This window comes from Mustela lutreola, chromosome 10, assembly GCF_030435805.1.
Source record: "Mustela lutreola isolate mMusLut2 chromosome 10, mMusLut2.pri, whole genome shotgun sequence".
In the NCBI taxonomy this organism is placed as follows: Eukaryota; Metazoa; Chordata; class Mammalia; order Carnivora; family Mustelidae; genus Mustela; species Mustela lutreola.
This window is the reverse complement of record NC_081299.1, coordinates 10,727,482-10,744,577: the sequence shown is the minus strand read 5'-3', so window position 1 is coordinate 10,744,577 and position 17,096 is coordinate 10,727,482. Positions and strand designations below refer to the sequence as shown.

Here is a 17,096-nt window from a genome sequence, read left to right as displayed (position 1 = left end):
CGGGCTGAGAGCCCCTGGGCTAAGTCCCGGGTCCTCCCGGCATTGTGATCCTTCATTGAGGGAAAGACTCTCCTGTCCCCGGAGGGCACCAACTCACCATTTTTGCCTTGGTGGTTTCCAGTTCAGCTAACGTTTCATTTAATTTCATGCTGAGGTTCTCTGCTCTTAGGCTCTCGGCTGTCTTGCTTTTCTGAGTCTCTTCTACCATGGCCAGTGCATCATTTAATTTATTATTCAAAACGCCTTCTTTTTGCACTTTTAAATCTATTTCCTGGACAAACAGCAAACATCAAATTAGCAGAAATTTGGGAATGAGTATTTACCCTAGCTGTCCCCGTCCTGGCCCCCTGTTTTCAGAGAGGAGGTGAATTCTATTCTGTTAATGTCCCTTTTTCAGCGCAAAGTCCATGTTTTCTCTGTCACAGAGCTCTCTTTTCTCTCCAGCTGAGGCTGTCTCCTTGTGATTTCTGGTCTCTGAGCTCAGTTCTGTCACCTGGAGTGCACTGAGTAAGTTTTATTTCTCTTTTATGAGGCAGCCCTTTAAATATTTGAGGAGGGCTGTCATGTCTCTCTCTAAATCTATTTTCCAGGATAAATGTGCCGAGGTTCTTCACCCTTTTGCCCCAGGATCTGCCTACAGCACCCTTCCCTGCATCCCTCCCTGGCTTCGGCGGGAAGGCCTCCCCGCTTCCCTCTGGGCTGCAGCAAGGTCGACCTTGCGCACTTCATCCCTCCTCTTAATGCCAGCCCTGGACTCCCCAGATTCTACTCTCCTCCAGGAGCCCTCCTCAGACCACAAAGAATAGAAGCTTTGTGACTGGTCCTGGGTGTGTGTGGGGGGTTTCATGAACTTTCTTTACTTACTTGACTTTATTTTTAAAAAAGATTATTTATTTGAGCGAGTGAGAGAGAGCACGCGTTCATGAGCGGGGTGGAGTGTGGAGGGGCAGAGGGAGAAGCAGTCTCCCGCTGAGTAGGCACCCCGATGTGGGACTTGATCCCAGGACCCTGAGATCATGAGCTGAAGGCAGACGCATAACCGTCTGAACCAGCCAGGCGCCTCTACTTGATTTATTTTGAAAGAGCAGTTTGGGGCTCACAGCAAAATTGAGAGAAGAATACAGAGCTCTCTTATTTGCTCTCCCCCCACAATGGAAGAGTCCCCATCATCGACATCCCGCACCAGATACCTTTGCTCCCACTGATAAACATGCACTGACATATCACAGTCACTAGAAGTCCGCAGCTTACGCTAGGGTTCACTCAGTGCTGTACACTCGACAGGTCTGAGCAAATGTACAATGACACATTTCCACCCTTCTAGTATCCTGCAGAGGAATTTCACTGCCCTGAAAATCCCGTGCTCCATGTTGTCCTCCCTCCCCTCCACCAACCCCTGGCCTACTGTCTCCATAGTTCTGCCTTTTCTAGAACGTCACAGACTTGGAATCATACAGTATGAGGGTTTTTCACAAACATTATTTCATCTGATGTAAAATAGTAGTCCATGAGATGTAGTGCCGGGTCCGCTCAGCCTCGGCTGCTGGCAGGGTAAACCGGTATGACCTTTTTTGGAGGATCATTTGGGAATGTGTGTCAAGAGGCCGAACAAGTTTACACCCTGTGACCCAGCAATGCCACTTTTGGGAATCCTTCCTAAGGACGTAAACTGCATACTTTCATAAGGACTGATACGCAGGGCTGTCCAGCCAAGCATTTTTAACTTGAGTGAGAAACATCCCCGGGGCCCAAGCATAGGGGACAGGTCAACAAATTGGGGTCCACCCCACACAGTGCAAACCCCAGTCAGCCAGCCGTCCAGGGCAGGTCGTGGAAGAACGTTGCAAGCTGTGGAGACGTTTCGGTAATGCATTCGGTTAAAATAGAGCATCCAGGTCCATGTGCACAGTGTAACAGGGTCAACCACTGTCATAAATGCAGGTGCTGATGTCTGTAATAAGGATCAACGTGGAGATGGTCTGGGAGGAAGCAGATGAAAATGTCACTGGGGGTAACTCTGCTCAGTGGAAATCAGGGGCAGTTTTTTTTTATCTTCTTCCAAGCGATTTCCTGTAAACGGTTGCTCCTTTTATAATTGGGAAGGGAAATGGATTTAAACTCGAGAAAAAGCTATTTCGTCACTGGCTTCCTGTAAGCCTCACCTGGGAGCGGCTGCATTCCCGGTGTATCACCACTGAAGTCCATCTGGTTCTATTTCGGGGCCTTCACGTCACCGTGGCTGCGGAGAAATCCTGGTGCAGACTGTGGGCAGCCCTGGCCAGAGGAGGTGCCCCTCCCCCGCCCCCGGGGATGCTGGCAGGCATCCCATGGAGCCGCCTGTCACCTGCAGCACCCAGTGGAGCCCTCCAGCTGTCCCCGAGAATCCACAGCAAACAAACGGTTTCTTTGATGGCCATGAAGCTGCCCAAGGGCAGAACGCACTGCCTGGGGTCTTCGCTCCTTGCCAGCAGCTCAGCCGGACTGACTCAAGGACAGGACACCCAAGTGGGCTGTGCCCACAGGCCGGGTGCGTGTTTCTCTCCCCGCTCTTCGAAGCCCTCTTCTCCCACGCCCATTGCTCTTCCACGCAGAGGAGCAAAACAGCACGTGAATAAGCAACTCTCTGTTTTTTTTTTTGGGGGGGGGTCCTTGACCTTGTCCTTCCTCGGTCTTTCCTCGGTACATGGGGACTTTCTGGGAGGGGGTCCCCATTTCTCCTTGTCTGCTGTGATGCCCCTGGGCTGCCTGGAGGGCTGTCACAAGACCTTGCACTCTGATGGCATCTGTCTTCCCTGAGGCTGTCCAGTGCACAACAGAGCCCTCTCTCTGGTGCTCCGCAGGAGGGATTCTCTCTGGGTAGAGGACAGGAACAGGGCTAGCCACGAGCCACCCATCGGTTCATTTCCTCTGCAGAGCTGCGAAGCCACCCGAGCACCCCACCTTTCACTGTAACCGTTAGAGTGAAAACTGACTGCTGATTTCAGTGACAAACTTTTTTTTTGGGGGGGGGTCATTATTCTCATCCCTGCTCCATTACATGTCCTGACTACTCCACTTTAAAAATGTTAATGTCGCCGTTCCTCCTGCCCCGACTGAAGTATTTTATGGAAGATCCACGGTGAATCATTTGGGGGAACAAGGCTGTGTGTGAACAGATTGTGCCCTTGGGGCTACGAGGACCCGCAGCATTGGCTTGCCCTCCCTCAGTGAGCCGGCCTCGGCTGGCAAGTCCGGCATCATGTCCCCCAGCTCTGACTCCGGCCTGCCTTCTCCCGGCATGCTCCAGCTGGTCAAGGTCCCTCAGAAAGCGGTGCCTGGGGTTGATTCATAATGCAGACCTGGTTTGCTGACGCTCATCTCTCTGGGGCAGCAGTGTTCCAAGCACCACCTGGGCTGCTGGTTAAAGATGCAGATTGCTGAGTCCGTCCCATAGACCCTGAATCTGAATCTTTGGGGGTGAGGCCTGGGAAATGGGCATTTACATGCCGCCCCACCACTCCTGCTCCAAGGGACTCTATGCACGCTAATGTTTGAGAATCTTGTTTTAAGGAAAATGATCGAAGATTGATGGGAATAGATGCACAGAGCTTTCTTGTCCCATCTGGTCTTCAGAGTCCTCTGAAATTGTATTCACCTGCATTGAAGTTTAACCCCCTGTTGTCAGGTTGTGCATTTGATCCCGTGACTTGACTTTCATGATATGAGCCATTGTATGTGTGTCCCTTGTACTGTCGGGACCCAGGAGGAGTGAATTCTGTCCTATACAGTGCAGAGGTTCCTAAGACAGGGTCCCGTACAACAGCCTGTGCTCCTCTGGTGTCTGCTCCTTCCAGGAACAACTGTAAATGTGGTTTGACTGGGCAGGTCACAACACCCATGGGGACAAGTTCTGGCGGAGACGCTGCTGTCCAGGTGATGAGAAATTCAGGCACCCACCTCCTGACATCCCCTCTGTGACCCCAGGCAGCTGAAGCCATGCACTGTCCAAGGATAGTAAGGAGAGGAGGGGGACAGTGTGGGGTTCGATTGTGCCTCCACTTCCCAGCTGTGTACTCATAGTAATAATAATCATAATAATAACAGCAGGCAACACACAGAGCATTCACTGACTGCTGGACACTTTCCTATGTGTTTTATGAGCTTGTTAGCAATCAAGCCTCACCACTCAATTGGGTTGGTCTACTGCATCATCTGGATTTCATAAGCAGGAAAACACAGGCCCAGAGATGGTAAGACACCTGCCTCAGGTCGCATGGGCAGAAAGCGGCAGAGATGGGATTCGAAGCCAGACCACCTGTCTCCAGAGCCCTGCTCTTAACTGCGCCAGGCCCCTCTGTGGCTGCCCCTGAGACTCTCACCTCCTTCTGCTTGGTGATGTAGTTCTCCAGATCTTGCACCTTCTTCTTTTCCTGCTCTATGGCCTCTTTGGCTTTGTGTTTCTCGTGGGCGAGGCTGCTCTCTGAAATCTGGAAGTGACAACTGGTCTGAGGGAGTGTAGCGAGAAAGGAAGGGAAGGGGCACCATGGGGGAAGCCAGGATTAGCAATCATGGAGACCCAGGATTAGTAACCACGGAGACCAGTGAGTCAGGGTTTGGAGCAAGGGCTCAGGGAACAGGACGCTCACGGGAGAGAGGGTGGGCATCCTGGCCTGCCAGCCACGACGACGCTGAGAACCTGAAGGTCATGTGTGGTTAGTCACCGCATAAAAGAGAGGATTATTCATCGTTCAGGATTTTGGGGTTGTGTTCGGGAAGTGACGTGCTGGTGAATGTTCAAGTCAAGGCATTTGGCACCGAGCCAAGCTGGAATGCGGGCCTTCCGTTGGGAAGTACCTGGCTTCTTGGGAGGTGGGGCAGGAGAGTCAAAGTAGAGAGGAGAGGTCTCCTGTACCGGTGGACCTGCCATGCCTGTGGCTTCAGGCTCTCTCCAGCCTTCAAAGGCTTGGGTCCAAAAACTGATGTCTGGGACAGTTTGGAACTGAGCACATGAAGCCCTCAGGTCTGGTGACGTGGAGATGGGAACTGAGGACCAGCCTCACCCACACAAGCCCCAGGAGGTACACAGAGCAGGGCGATTGGAAAACTCAATTTGCAGCTTGGAATCTTTGTGGTGACACTCCCATACAAACACAGAGTTCACAGACACATATTTTAAGTATATGCGTGTGTGCACAGACAAAGGCCTGAAGAGATACGATCTGAAATGTAAATATCGGTTATTTCGGGGGATTGGAACTATGGCAATTTACATCTTCCTCTTCTTGCTGGTCTGTGTCTTTTACATTTTCTTGAGTGAACATACATTATTTGGCAAAAAGAAAAATGAAAATTATGCTAGGGAATGCGGTGCTGGGGGTAGGATGAGTTTTTGGGACTGCGTGGCCCTGGAGAAAAAGATGGTCTTCCCAGCAGCCCGGCTGTTGGAGCCCAGTGTCCATGGCTGCCACCCCCCTTGCCCTGTTCTGCACAGGCTGCCTGCCCCACCTGGGCTCTGACTCACCTCCCCACACGAGTCTGGCATTTACCTGCTGCCAAGTCTGCTAAGACGGTCCAGCCCCAACCCTGCCAGTCGGAAGGGGCTGCCCCCTTCTGCCTGTCCTGTGGGATTCTGTGCTGCTTGGCGTGTCGCAGCTGAAAATAATGCTTGTGACACGTGCACCGGGCACCGGGCACCGAGTGCATCAGCGCATCTCAGCAGAGCCCCAGAGCGTGAGCCCAGCAAGCTGCATTCTGCCGGCAGCTGTCACCAAGGCAGTATGAGGACAGTATGAGGACAAATAATGTATGGAGGTTACACCACACCATTGCCCAGCCCTAACCATGCAGCCCTAACCATGCAGCCACCGGACCTCCTCATTAAAACCTCTACCCTCCCCAGAGGCAGAGCCCTGCTTCTATGCTCTTACTTAGTTGGGCACAGAGTCCCCTGCACCATGCAGGAGCCCATGCCTCAAGACCCTACCCCCCGGCCGTCTATATAAGGGGCCCTCTGGGCACAGCTGCTGACAACAGCTTGACCTCACTCCCTGCTAAGGCTGACACAGTCCCACTGCCAAGGTCTTTGCTGGACTGTCTGCCGTGGCCCCGCCGCCACCCCTGCATTGGACACACGCCATTCTCCCCACCTCACCTGGTCACTGCCCTCACCTGGGCAGGTACTTGATAATGAACACTGCCCCTCCTCTAAGGGATTCTATGCACACTAATGTTTGAGAATCTTGTTTTAAAGAAAATGATCTAAGATTGATAGGAATAGATGCAAAGAGTTTTTCCATCCCATCTGGTCTTCAGAGTCCTCTGAAATTGTATTTACCTGCATTGAAGTTTCACCCCCTGTTGTCAGGTTGTGCATTTGATCCCGTGACTTGACTTTTGTGATATGAGTCATTGTGTGTGTGTGTCCCTTGTACTGTTGGGACCAAGGAGGAGTGAATTCTGTCCTATACAGTGCAGAGGGTCCCGTACAACAGCCTGTGCTCCTCTGGTGTCTGCTCCTCCCAGGAACAACTGTAAATGCGGTTTGACTGGGCAGGTCACAACACCCATGGGGACAAGCTCTGGCGGAGACGCTGCTGTCCAGGTGATGAGAAATTCAGGCACCCACCTCCTGACATCCCCTCTGCGACCCCAGGCAGCTGAAGCCATGCACTGTCCAGGGATATTAAGGAGAGGAGGGGGACAGTGTGGGGTTCGGTTATGCCCTCCACTTCCCAGCTGTGAGCTTACAGTAATAATCAATAATAATAATAATAATAGTAATAATAATAATAACGGCAGGCAACACACGGAGCATTCACTGACTGCTGGACACTTTCCCATGTGTTTTATGAGCTCGTTAGCAATCAAGCCTCACCACTCAATGGGGCTGATCTACTGGCATCATCTGGATTTTATAAGCCGGGAAATGTAGGCACAGAGATGGTAAGACACCTGCCTCAGGTCGCATGGGCAGAAAGCGGCAGAGATGGGATTCGAAGCCAGACCACCTGTCTCCAGAGCCCTGCTCTTAACTGCGCCAGGCCCCTCTGTGGCTGCCCCTGAGACTCTCACCTCCTTCTGCTTGGTGATGTAGTTCTCCAGATCTTGCACCTTCTTCTTTTCCTGCTCTATGGCCTCTTTGGCTTTGTGTTTCTCGTGGGCGAGGCTGCTCTCTGAAATCTGGAAGTGACAACTGGTCTGAGGGAGTATAGCGAGAAAGGAAGGGAAGGGGCACCATGGGGGAAGCCAGGATTAGCAATCATGGAGACCCAGGATTAGTAACCACGGAGACCAGTGAGTCAGGGTTTCGAGCAAGGGCTCAGGAACTTGATAACGAATATGTTGACTTCTCCCAACAAACGTCTAGGTAGTTCAGTCACTAGACCCATGTTACAGATGAGGGCACAGAGACAGCAAGGCACTTGCCCAGGGTCAAACAGCACGGCAGGACAGAGCTGGGGTTTGAACCAGAATCAGCACTTTTCGCCTACTAGGCTTTCATGCTTTACCACTTTGCACCTCCCTCTGGCTTTCTTCCCCGGACCCCTCATCCGGCTTCATCTTGTCGCACTTCCCTTCCTTCCTCACACTGCTGCCCTGTCCCTGGGGCTAACGGAGGTCCTTGGATTCCACAGCTGGGCCACTTTACTCAGTGGCATTTTCTCACCCTAGATGTTCCCTTCAATCTTCTTCTCCCCCCCAGGTCTCACTCCAATGTCACCTCCTCGGAGAGGCCCTCCTGCCTGTGGCCACTCTCTAGCCCACCCCTTTGATCTTCTCCCAGGTTTGTGGCCCTGGAGTTATTGTGGGCACCTGGTTCTGTGGGGTCTGTCCCTCAGCCTAGAGTGGGAGCACTGAGAGGACACAGCTCTGGTCCTTCTTGTGCACTGTGGTGTCCCCAACGCCCAACAAGGCCTGGCCCATGCTAGGTGCTCGGGCGCATTTGTGGATGGACGAATGAAACAAGTGGAAAAATTCACGGAGTCAGTACTGTGTTTCTGGGAGTTCCCTGAGGCCAGGCCAAGTCTGTGCCGCCTGCGCCCTTGGAGCCCAGCTCATGGAGCTGCCGCTATAAGTCACTGAGTTCTCTCCCTGGCCTCCAGCTCCTGAGAGCCCTTTTTTGACATCTCGGGAAAGGGGCGGTTGGCGTGTTTGGGTTAGCCTGAGTGACACCTCTCCTCTCAGCCTTGGGTCTGCCTTTCATGGCGGCTCCAGGCCAATGTGGGTGGTGGGCCCAGTCCCTAGGCTGGTGGGGGTGGCTAGAGGTGGATGTCTCCAGCGTTCCCCAGGCATGGTGCCCAGGCCTGCCCAAACCACTGTCACCCTCTCCCCAAGGGTGTACTTCTTCTCATCTATTCCGGACCTCGGACACTTACCCGTGGAACTGCCACGCAAGCTTATGTACCGGTCTCTGCCATCTCGCTCCACAGCTCTTTGTGTCTCTACAAAAAGTCTATGAAACCAGGAGACCAGAGCTGGGAGCGAGGGTCTTTCTACTGTGCCCGTGCTGGGTTGTCGTAAATACCTTTCAGTGAGGAGGAGGGAGAGGCTGGCTGGGGGACCAACCCAGACCTGGACCCAAGGGTTCTCTCCTGGAGCGCATCCCTCTGCCTTCAGTGGCTGAGCGGGGAATGGTTATGTAGAGGGCCCGCCAAGTGCAAGGTGTAGTTCTAAATGCTCTGTCTTTATTAATTCATTTACTCCTACCAGGCGGGGTCTGTGACCACACCCATTTTACAGAGGAAGCAACTAAGGCCCAGGAGGTCAAGTGACCTGACCTAGGTCATTCAGCTAGTGAGTTGTACTTGACATTGGTCACTTCTCATGGAAGTGCTGCTCAACACTGGCCAGCCATACTCTCCACAGGGGCACAGAACCAGGGCCTCACGTCTGACCTTGGAGTTCGTTAGTTTGTTCCATAGGGGTTTTTGGCTGCTATGGCCCATTTATCTGCTCCCCATACCTCCTTCTGTTGGGTCAAGTGGTTCTCCAGATCTTGAACTTTTCTCCTTTCTGTCTCTAAAGCTTCCTTTGCTCTCCTTTTCTCATAGGCCATGCTGTTCTCCAAAATCTGAAAATCAATGACCAGTCTTTTTGGTTGCTTGTGCATTTCGTGGGGAGACTGCTCATTCTGGCCATATTACTGATAGTGGTAGCAGCTCCCATCCTGGGGGGTGGTAGGGGTGGGGTGAGAATCCCATGCTGGGGGCCCATGGCAGGCTTGTCACACACAGTGAACCCTATCACGGTAACCCTAGCGGGCGAGTTAGTGTCCCCCATTTGTAGAGAAAACCAAGGAACAGAAAGTTGCACAAGGTCCAGGGGTCATGCAGTCTGTTGGAGGTGAGGTTAGGATTTGGGCCCACTGAGGAGGTCGGCCCACTGCCTGTGCCCAGAGGCCCTCGCCCAGGACCACGTGAGCAGAGGGAATTGGCTCGGTCTATTTTGGAGTCTGAGCTCTTAGCACTGCACCAGGCAGCCGCTCTGATAAGAAGAGAGAATCTCATTAATAATGGATACCCTATTATTAAAATAAATCTCCTACAGAGAGTCAGGTTTCAAGATGTGGACAGTGTGTTGAATTCATGAGCCCCAACGTGGCAATTTCTAGAAGGGGGGGGTGAACCTTACACGTGGAGCTCAGAGAAGGCATATGGGGGAAAGTGTGGTTCAGTGCTTGTGCTCAAGGAATTTTATTTAGGAATTAAATGGCTGACGCCAATCCCAAAGGATCGGAGTTGCCCACGAGGCCCCTGTTTCTAGTCACTGCAAGAAAGGGCACCGTAGCTTTCAAATGGGTTGAGTTCTAAGCACTGGCTTGATGGTAAGATGTCTGGAACTTGGAGCATGGTTTCCATTGTAACCCATGGTTAGGGCTCCAGATTAGACTGCCCAGATGAGCCTGGCTGAAGTGCTAACTATTTTGCAGTGAAAAGTCATTAAAAAAAATCCCAACGCTCAGCTGCTCCAGTAGCAGCCCCGAAGAAAGCAGAAGGGCGGCATCACAGGCGGCGGCACACTGCTCCTGAACACTGGGGGGTCGGGGTTCCCGGAATTTGTGAAAGAGACTTCCCAGCACTTCAAGGTGATTTAGGGTGGGCTCCACCGCATTGAGCTAGCATCTACACTCATGACTTTGCTCTCGGCAGCTCCTTTGCAGCGGAGGGGGCACTCAGGGGAAGACTGTCCCTGTGACTCAAGACACATGGGTCCTGGCCCTCTCTCTGCTGCTCTGCTCCCAAGTTCCCAGGCATTCATTACCTAACGGGAGTTCACCTTTCACGTCACCTCGAAACCTGCAATATGATCCTTTTCCTTAAAGATTCATCTGATAATGTGACAGAAGGTCTAATAAGGACAAAAACCCAATAGCCGTTTGAGGTTGATTAAAGTCTGTGTCTGGGACTTTTATCTCAGATTTGCCCGTCAAGAAAACACAGAGAGATTCTGCTGTAGGTAGGCTGCCGTTTTCCTAGGCTTGTGGTGACCTGGCCACAGCTCCTCCCTGCAATGAGGCTGACCCCATCATGCCTTCTTCCTTAAATCTCTCTCCTGACATGCCCTATGACCTCGACATCTCTAAATTCAAGGGCCTTCTCTGGGCCCCTGAGCTGAGCTATTGACCTCTTGGTGGTGTTTGGCCCCTGTGAACCCTTGGGAGACTCTGTTCCTCGTCAGCACCCCTGGAAAGACAACTCAGGGCAAGTCCTCAGTGACACTGTTTACATGGGTCGCCGAACACAGCCATGCAGGTGACCCCAAGTGACACCGGGCACATAAACATCTTCCCTCCTTGGATCAGATGGCATCACAGGGGCTCTGCCTGGCCCAACTTCTTGTCTCTCCCGCAGCAGTGGGTGGGCGAGGACATCACTGAGCAGTGAGGATGGGGAAGTCTACACGGGAGGATGTACCTGTTATCAAAGCTATTCACACACAATTCTGTGCCTATTCCAACAGCTACACGGGCTGAGCAACAATTCAGGGTCAAGCACTGCACTGTGCATGGCTGCCGGCCCTCACAGCCACGCTTAAAGTCAGGAGATCCTGAGCGATCTGCTGAGGCCCATATGTCGTCAAGCCAGGATTTGAAACTGCGTTGCACGTGGCTACAAGGCCTGAACTCTTCAGCCCTCTGAGCTGCCTCGGGGTGCAAGAGCTCATGAGAACAGTATGTGAAAAAGACTTTGAGGTCCAAGGGAGACCACAAATTAAGCTTGTGCCGATGATGTCATAGAGCTCTCCCCAAAGCTGGTTTGGGAGCATCAGTACAAGCACAAAATCTTCAACAGGGGAGAAGGGTCCTGCCCTGGGTCTGGTTTTGGCTACAGCACTTCGGGAAGAAAACAGAGTTGGGACTGCCAACCCAGATGTCTACAAGGGCTCGACAGGGGCCGGCAAGGAAGTGGGCTGCGATGAACGCGACAGGGAATGGTGGAGACGGTGGGAAATCGCTGCTGCGTGTGCGCGCTCCCGCCGCTTCTGCCAAGTGGAAATGGGGCCAGATTTTCCGACTTCTCAGGAGAGGATGGAAATCTGGATTTTTAAGTAAATGTTATGAATTCAAAATAAAATGCTTGGGGACCAAACATAACATGCCCCTGGGCCCTTTTAAGCCAGGGAGTTGCCAATCTGTGCCTTCTAGAGAGCAGAGCAGGCCAGAGGAGGGGACCAAGGCCAGGCTCCAAGAGAAATAAGGACATTTGGATCTGAAGAGGGGCAGGTATCTCTATTTTCAAGCTTCTAAAAGTTATTATGTGGACGAGAAGGTGGACAGGACTTGCAGGAGCCCAGGAGGCCAGTGGGGGATTGACGTCTTTCTGGGACAAAGAGTTTGCTTGTGCTCAACCTAAAGGAAGAGTTTTCTGCCAGCCTGAGGCATCACCAGTGGGTTGGACTGGCTTGGCCTGCAGAAAATTCCCAGATGGCAGAGCTGAAGGCTGGATGTAAGGATATTGCTGGAGGACTGACACAGCCCTAAAGTCCCAGAACTCTGTACCTCCCTCCTCCACGTCCGTGCTTTGGCACACAATCTCCATGCAGAAGATGCTTGTGTCACCAGCCCCAACGTGTCTCTCAAGTCCTATCTATGTCTGTACTTTTGCTGTTTATAATTTTTCCAACTGGGTTGTCCAAGTTAGGACTCCAGGGCTCTCACCTCGAGCCCCACTACTTCCCAGAGTAGCCGAACCCTCCTGAGGACAGATCACTGTAGGAAAGCTCTGCCACACTCTTCCCACTCATCCGTGGTTCAGAGCTCACTGCCACATGGCCCGCAATCCGGATTTCGGCTCTAGCCGACAGTCCCCCTCAGCTGCATACCTCCTTCTGGCGGGCTAAGCGATTCTCCAGCTCTTGGACCCTCTTTTGTTCTTCTTCTAATGCTTCCTTCACTCTGCTTTTCTCTTGCATAATGTTTTCTTCCCAGACCTGCAATCCAAAGGCCATTGTTTAACAGACATTGTCGCCATGGTAGGAACCCAGACTCTGTGCCAGGAACTGTGCCGGTAGCCCTTCGCTGCTCTCCACTACCCACGGGGGAGACCGCAGGCAGCAGGAGCAAGGTATCCAGAGCGGGCAGCCTCGGATTAGAGCCCCAGGTTGGTCCTCCCAGGGTGAGTGACCCTGATTTGGGTTCAGGCCGACTCTGTCTCCCCCAGCTGCCTACCTTCTTCTGGCGGGCTAAGCGATTCTCCAGCTCTTGGATTCTGTTTTGTTCTTCTTCTAATGTTTCTTTTGCTCTGTTTTTCTCTTGAGTAATGCTTTCCTCCAAAGCCTGAAAGTCAATGACTATTGTTTAATAGACAGAGTTTCCATGGCAGGAATCTGGACTCCTTGCCAGGCATTGCACGGGCTAGCTCTTTGCTCCTACCATAAGCCCACTGGGGAGACTGCGCGTAGCTAGGAGCAAAGGATCCAGAGTAAGAAGGCTCCAGATCAGAGCCCCAGGTTGGGCCTTTCTGGGTGCTTGACCTTAGGAAGGTGAGAAGCAATAGACGCCCAGTCTCCCTATCTGTACAACAGGGAGGGTAATAGTGCTTCCTTCACTGGGTGAATGTGGGGGGCAGATGACAGGCTGAACACAGACCACTTGGCAGGTGACCATCGTTCATTAATAAGGGTCGGTCATTTCTTCTGTGATCTCCACTTTGCAGAGGAGGAAACAGACTTAGAAGGATTAAGGATCCGTCAAATTTCCTAGCAAATCACATGAGCAGGGATTCAAATCCTGGTCCATTGACTCAAGAGCCTCTTTTCTAAGCCAGCAGTTGGCAAACCATGGCCTACCAGCCAAATCTGGCCTGTTGTCTGCATTTTGTAAATAAAGTTTTATTGGGACACTTCCCTGCTCATTGTTTGTAGATTGCCTATGACTGCCTTTGCACTTACAATAGCAGAACTGAGCAGTCATGACAGAGCAGCGTGGCCTGCAAAACTGAAAATATATACCATTTGGCTCTTTATGAAAAAAGTTTGCTGACCCTGATCTAAACCATGAGTGTGCACAAGTCAAGTACATGTTTACAGCTCATATTAAATAAGGGTTAGCTTGATAAAGCAACTTAGAATTTCTTACTATTCAAACAGTCCTCAAATGAGTTGGGATTCATGAGGAGGAGTTTTATGGTCTAAGGAAGGTTCATTTAAAATTGGGACCCCCACGGGGCTCCTAGGAGACTCAGTCAGTTAAGCATTAGGACTTTATTTAATCTCCTAAATGACAAAAGGACATCCAAAGTCATGAGCCTCTGATGTAGGGTGATGGCAATGAAGTACTTAAAAATTCATGGCAATCCCTGAATACAAAAAAGGGCCAACTCTTGGACAAAGATGAGAATGAGTTCATTATATGCAGTTTCCTGGCCTTCTCTAGAGATTCAGGTGTAGTGGGTCTGGGCTGGGGCCAGAGAATCTGTTTTTTTGTTGTTGTTTTTTTGTTTTGTTTTGTTTTGTTTTTACAGAGAAAGAGAGAGAGGTAGGGGCAGAGGGAGAAGCAGACTCCCCGCCGAGCTGGGAGACCGATGCGGGGCTTGATCCCCGAACCCTGGGATCATGACGTGAGCCGAAAGCAGCCACTTAACCAACTGAGCCACCCAGGCGCCCTGAGAATCCGTATTTTTAACAGGAGTCGAGGTCGTGCTTATCAGGCAAGTCTGGGAAAACCACCCTCTAAGATTTGCTGCTGAAAATGTGGTCTGCAGACCTGTGCTGCCAGCACCAGCTGGGAGCTGGTTGGAACGCAGGAGGCCAGTTTCTGCCCCAACCTTACCGAGTCAGAATCTGCATTTTAACAGACTCCCCAGGGGCTTCCTGGGCATTGGTAAATTTGAGAGGGGCTGCTGTAAAGTGTCTTGTAACTGGTTTCGTTTTTAGAAAAGCAAGTGGCAATCTTGGCCATTTGTTTCCTATGATATGTATTGAGAAAGAGAAGACGAAAATAATGTGAGGCTGGTCTTGCAAGCACTGAGATTCTGTCAGTTATAAACCAGGACCTCAGTAATGACTTGAACTTGGCAAATTGACTGTGGCATTTGCGCTAATAAGGTACCATTTCCAGGAATTTCAGTAACTTTGCTGTTTCAAGTTGAGTTTTAGAATTCAAGCTTCATGTTACTTCCTCCGTTACTCACCTATTTAATTAATTTACTTCCAGAGCATCAAACAAGGAGTTGCTGAGATTTCTCCTCCCAAGTACATGCCTGCAGAAGAGGCCATTCCATCAGCTTCCAGGAGTAAAGAAAATGACAGGGACCACCTTACCGCCTTCTCATCCATAAGCCGCTTGATTCTGGCTTTCAGCCTCTCCTCTTGCTGCAGTCTGTCCTCAGTCAGCTTCTCCTTCTCTGCCAGATGTTCCCGCAGCTTCTCTTGCATGAAAGACTGCTGAGTTTCCTGAGAACTGTGGATCTTGATCTGAAATGAGAGGAAAGGAAACTGAAGCTGATGAGGGGGACAGGATGAATTAAAGGAGTCATTTCAACACTTTTCTTTTCCAAGTTCTTTTACCTTTGGGGGTACAAAGGTTTACGCAACCTTAAAAACACAGAGAGACTATGCTTAGTCTAGTTTCTGTTAGGGAACCTGTAGAGTTGAGTTGTCAAGAACCCAGACTCTCAGTGGTCAAGAACTCAGAATGTCAGCTCTACTTCTTTCTAGATGCTTTTTCATTTAGAAAATGGGATAATAACAGTATCTGCCTCTGAGAGTAAGGATTAAGTGAGATCATGATGGATGGAAAGCTTTAGCACAGTGCTTGGTTAATGGAAGCTAGAACTGTTAGTTATTATTTGCTGAGTGGAAGAGAAAAAACAGTGAGCTAGGGTCAGAAGGCCTGAGCTTTTTCTTGATTCTTCCATCAACTAGCCTTGTGACATTGAAATAGTCACCTAGCCTCTGAGGTTCCATGTTTTTTTCTGTACAATAAGAAAAATGGGCCGATCAGGGATTGACAAAGTGCTGTCTACAGGCCAAATCTGGCTCACTGCCAATCTTTATAAATAAAGTTTTATTGGAACAGAGCCATGCCCATCATGCTCATTTACATATTGTATATGGCTGCTTTTACTCTAAAGCAGCTGAGTTGAGTAGGTGTGACAGAGACTGTATGGCCTACAAGCCTAACATATTGACCATCTGGCCCTTTGCTTTAGAAAAAGTCTGTGGACCTCTGGGTTAGATGACCTGTGGGGTTGATCATGATGGTGGTCCCAATACTTTACTCTCTCTCCACCACGTCTTTGGCCATGTACCTTGCAGTGCCCACCCATACGCTGATCTGACATTGAACTCAGCCACGAGCCCTACTTGGGCCAGTGGGATGCTAACACACCAGAGAACTGAAAAGCATTTCATGACTGGGCTGCTTTTTCTCTTGTACTTCCGCATCACCATGGGGACACGTGCAGGCTAGCCTGCTGGAGGATGAGAGACAGGTGGGGCAGAGAGAAGCTGCTCCAGCTGAGTCCAGCCTAGACTGACCGAGGGCCAGCCAACACCCAGACACTTGGGCAAGCCTGTCCAGGACTGGTGCACCCACCTAGTGGCTGACCCCTGGTATGTGAGCAGTGAACAGTAACTGTGGAATGCCACTGAAGTTTTGTAGGTGCTTATTACAAAGCATTGTTATGGCAATACCATACCAGAGAGGTACAATCCCTAAGAATCCTTTGCCCCTAAAATGGGGACTTTATGTGACTTTTGGTAATTCTACTCCCTACACTGCAGGTAGCTGTGTATTTAGTAAGCATAAGCCTCAAGATCTGATGGCATTTAAAGTTTTCTGATGATTTTGATACAAGACAACAAGTATCCTGTCTTTGCCCTGGCCCTCCTGGGAGACCTTAGCCACCCTGTCTGAATCTTTTTGTGTCAAGTGAGGATATCATGTCATGTTTTGGAGAATGTGGATGGACTTGTTAACAGAGAAAAAACAGAGTTAAAATGCACAGTGGTATATAAACACTAAGGAGGAGCTGAAATGAACTTTCAAAGTCAAAGTATTACCTGAAGTTCCTGGGTTTGGCTTGTAATTTTTTTATAATATACCAGAAGATATTCCAGATACAAAGACAATCCTTGAAAAGAGAAGCAAGAAGTTTAAATATCCATTCAATTCACTTCCTTTGCTTTCCCAATAATGTCATAACAAAGCTTGCTCGCAGGTGGACGAGGGCACCATGGCCCTCCCATCAAGAAGACCTGAGCTGGGGCGCCTGGGTGGCTCAGTGGGTTAAGCCGCTGCCTTCGGCTCAGGTCATGATCTCAGGGTCCTAGGATCAAGTCCAGCGGCGGGCTCTCTGCTCGGTGGGGAGCCTGCTTCCCTCTCTCTCTCTCTCTGCCTGCCTTTCTGTCTACTGTGAACTCTCTCTCTGTCAAATAAATAAATAAAATCTTTAAAAAAAAAAAAAAAGGAAGAAGATCTGAGCTGCCATCCAATGTGCGTTTTTAAAGTGGCTGGTCAGCCTTGGATGGGCTCAAATCCAGTTTCTTTTTGAAGGGTGGAAAATAAAACCCATCAGCAGAGCACCTATCAACTAAATGTCCACTGTGTGCCAAGCCATGAGCTAAGTCTGGTGGGGAAGCGGGGGGGTGGTGAAGCTATTCCTCGAGGTTCAGTC

The 17,096-nt window shown here is 50.7% G+C and overlaps 1 protein-coding gene across 11 annotated transcripts in view; it reads right to left on the bottom strand.

Moving 5' to 3' along the window:
• FHAD1 (forkhead associated phosphopeptide binding domain 1) overlaps positions 1 to 17,096 on the bottom strand; it is a 129,830-nt gene that overhangs the window by 28,349 nt on the left and 84,385 nt on the right. For 10 of the 11 annotated variants that reach the window (XR_009345089.1, XM_059136013.1, XM_059136010.1 and 7 more), the window contains 8 exons: positions 16,483 to 16,553; positions 14,740 to 14,892; positions 12,647 to 12,754; positions 12,301 to 12,408; positions 8,942 to 9,049; positions 7,051 to 7,158; positions 4,359 to 4,466; positions 98 to 271 (listed from right to left, as the gene is read on the bottom strand). Coding sequence is in view for 10 of the 11 variants with exons in the window: in XM_059136013.1 (XP_058991996.1) it covers positions 98 to 271; positions 4,359 to 4,466; positions 7,051 to 7,158; positions 8,942 to 9,049; positions 12,301 to 12,408; positions 12,647 to 12,754; positions 14,740 to 14,892; positions 16,483 to 16,553 (938 nt within the window). In the remaining variant the exon portion in view is untranslated. The remainder of the gene's footprint in view (positions 1 to 97; positions 272 to 4,358; positions 4,467 to 7,050; positions 7,159 to 8,941; positions 9,050 to 12,300; positions 12,409 to 12,646; positions 12,755 to 14,739; positions 14,893 to 16,482; positions 16,554 to 17,096) is intronic. The other variant, XM_059136017.1, reaches the window with a different exon arrangement.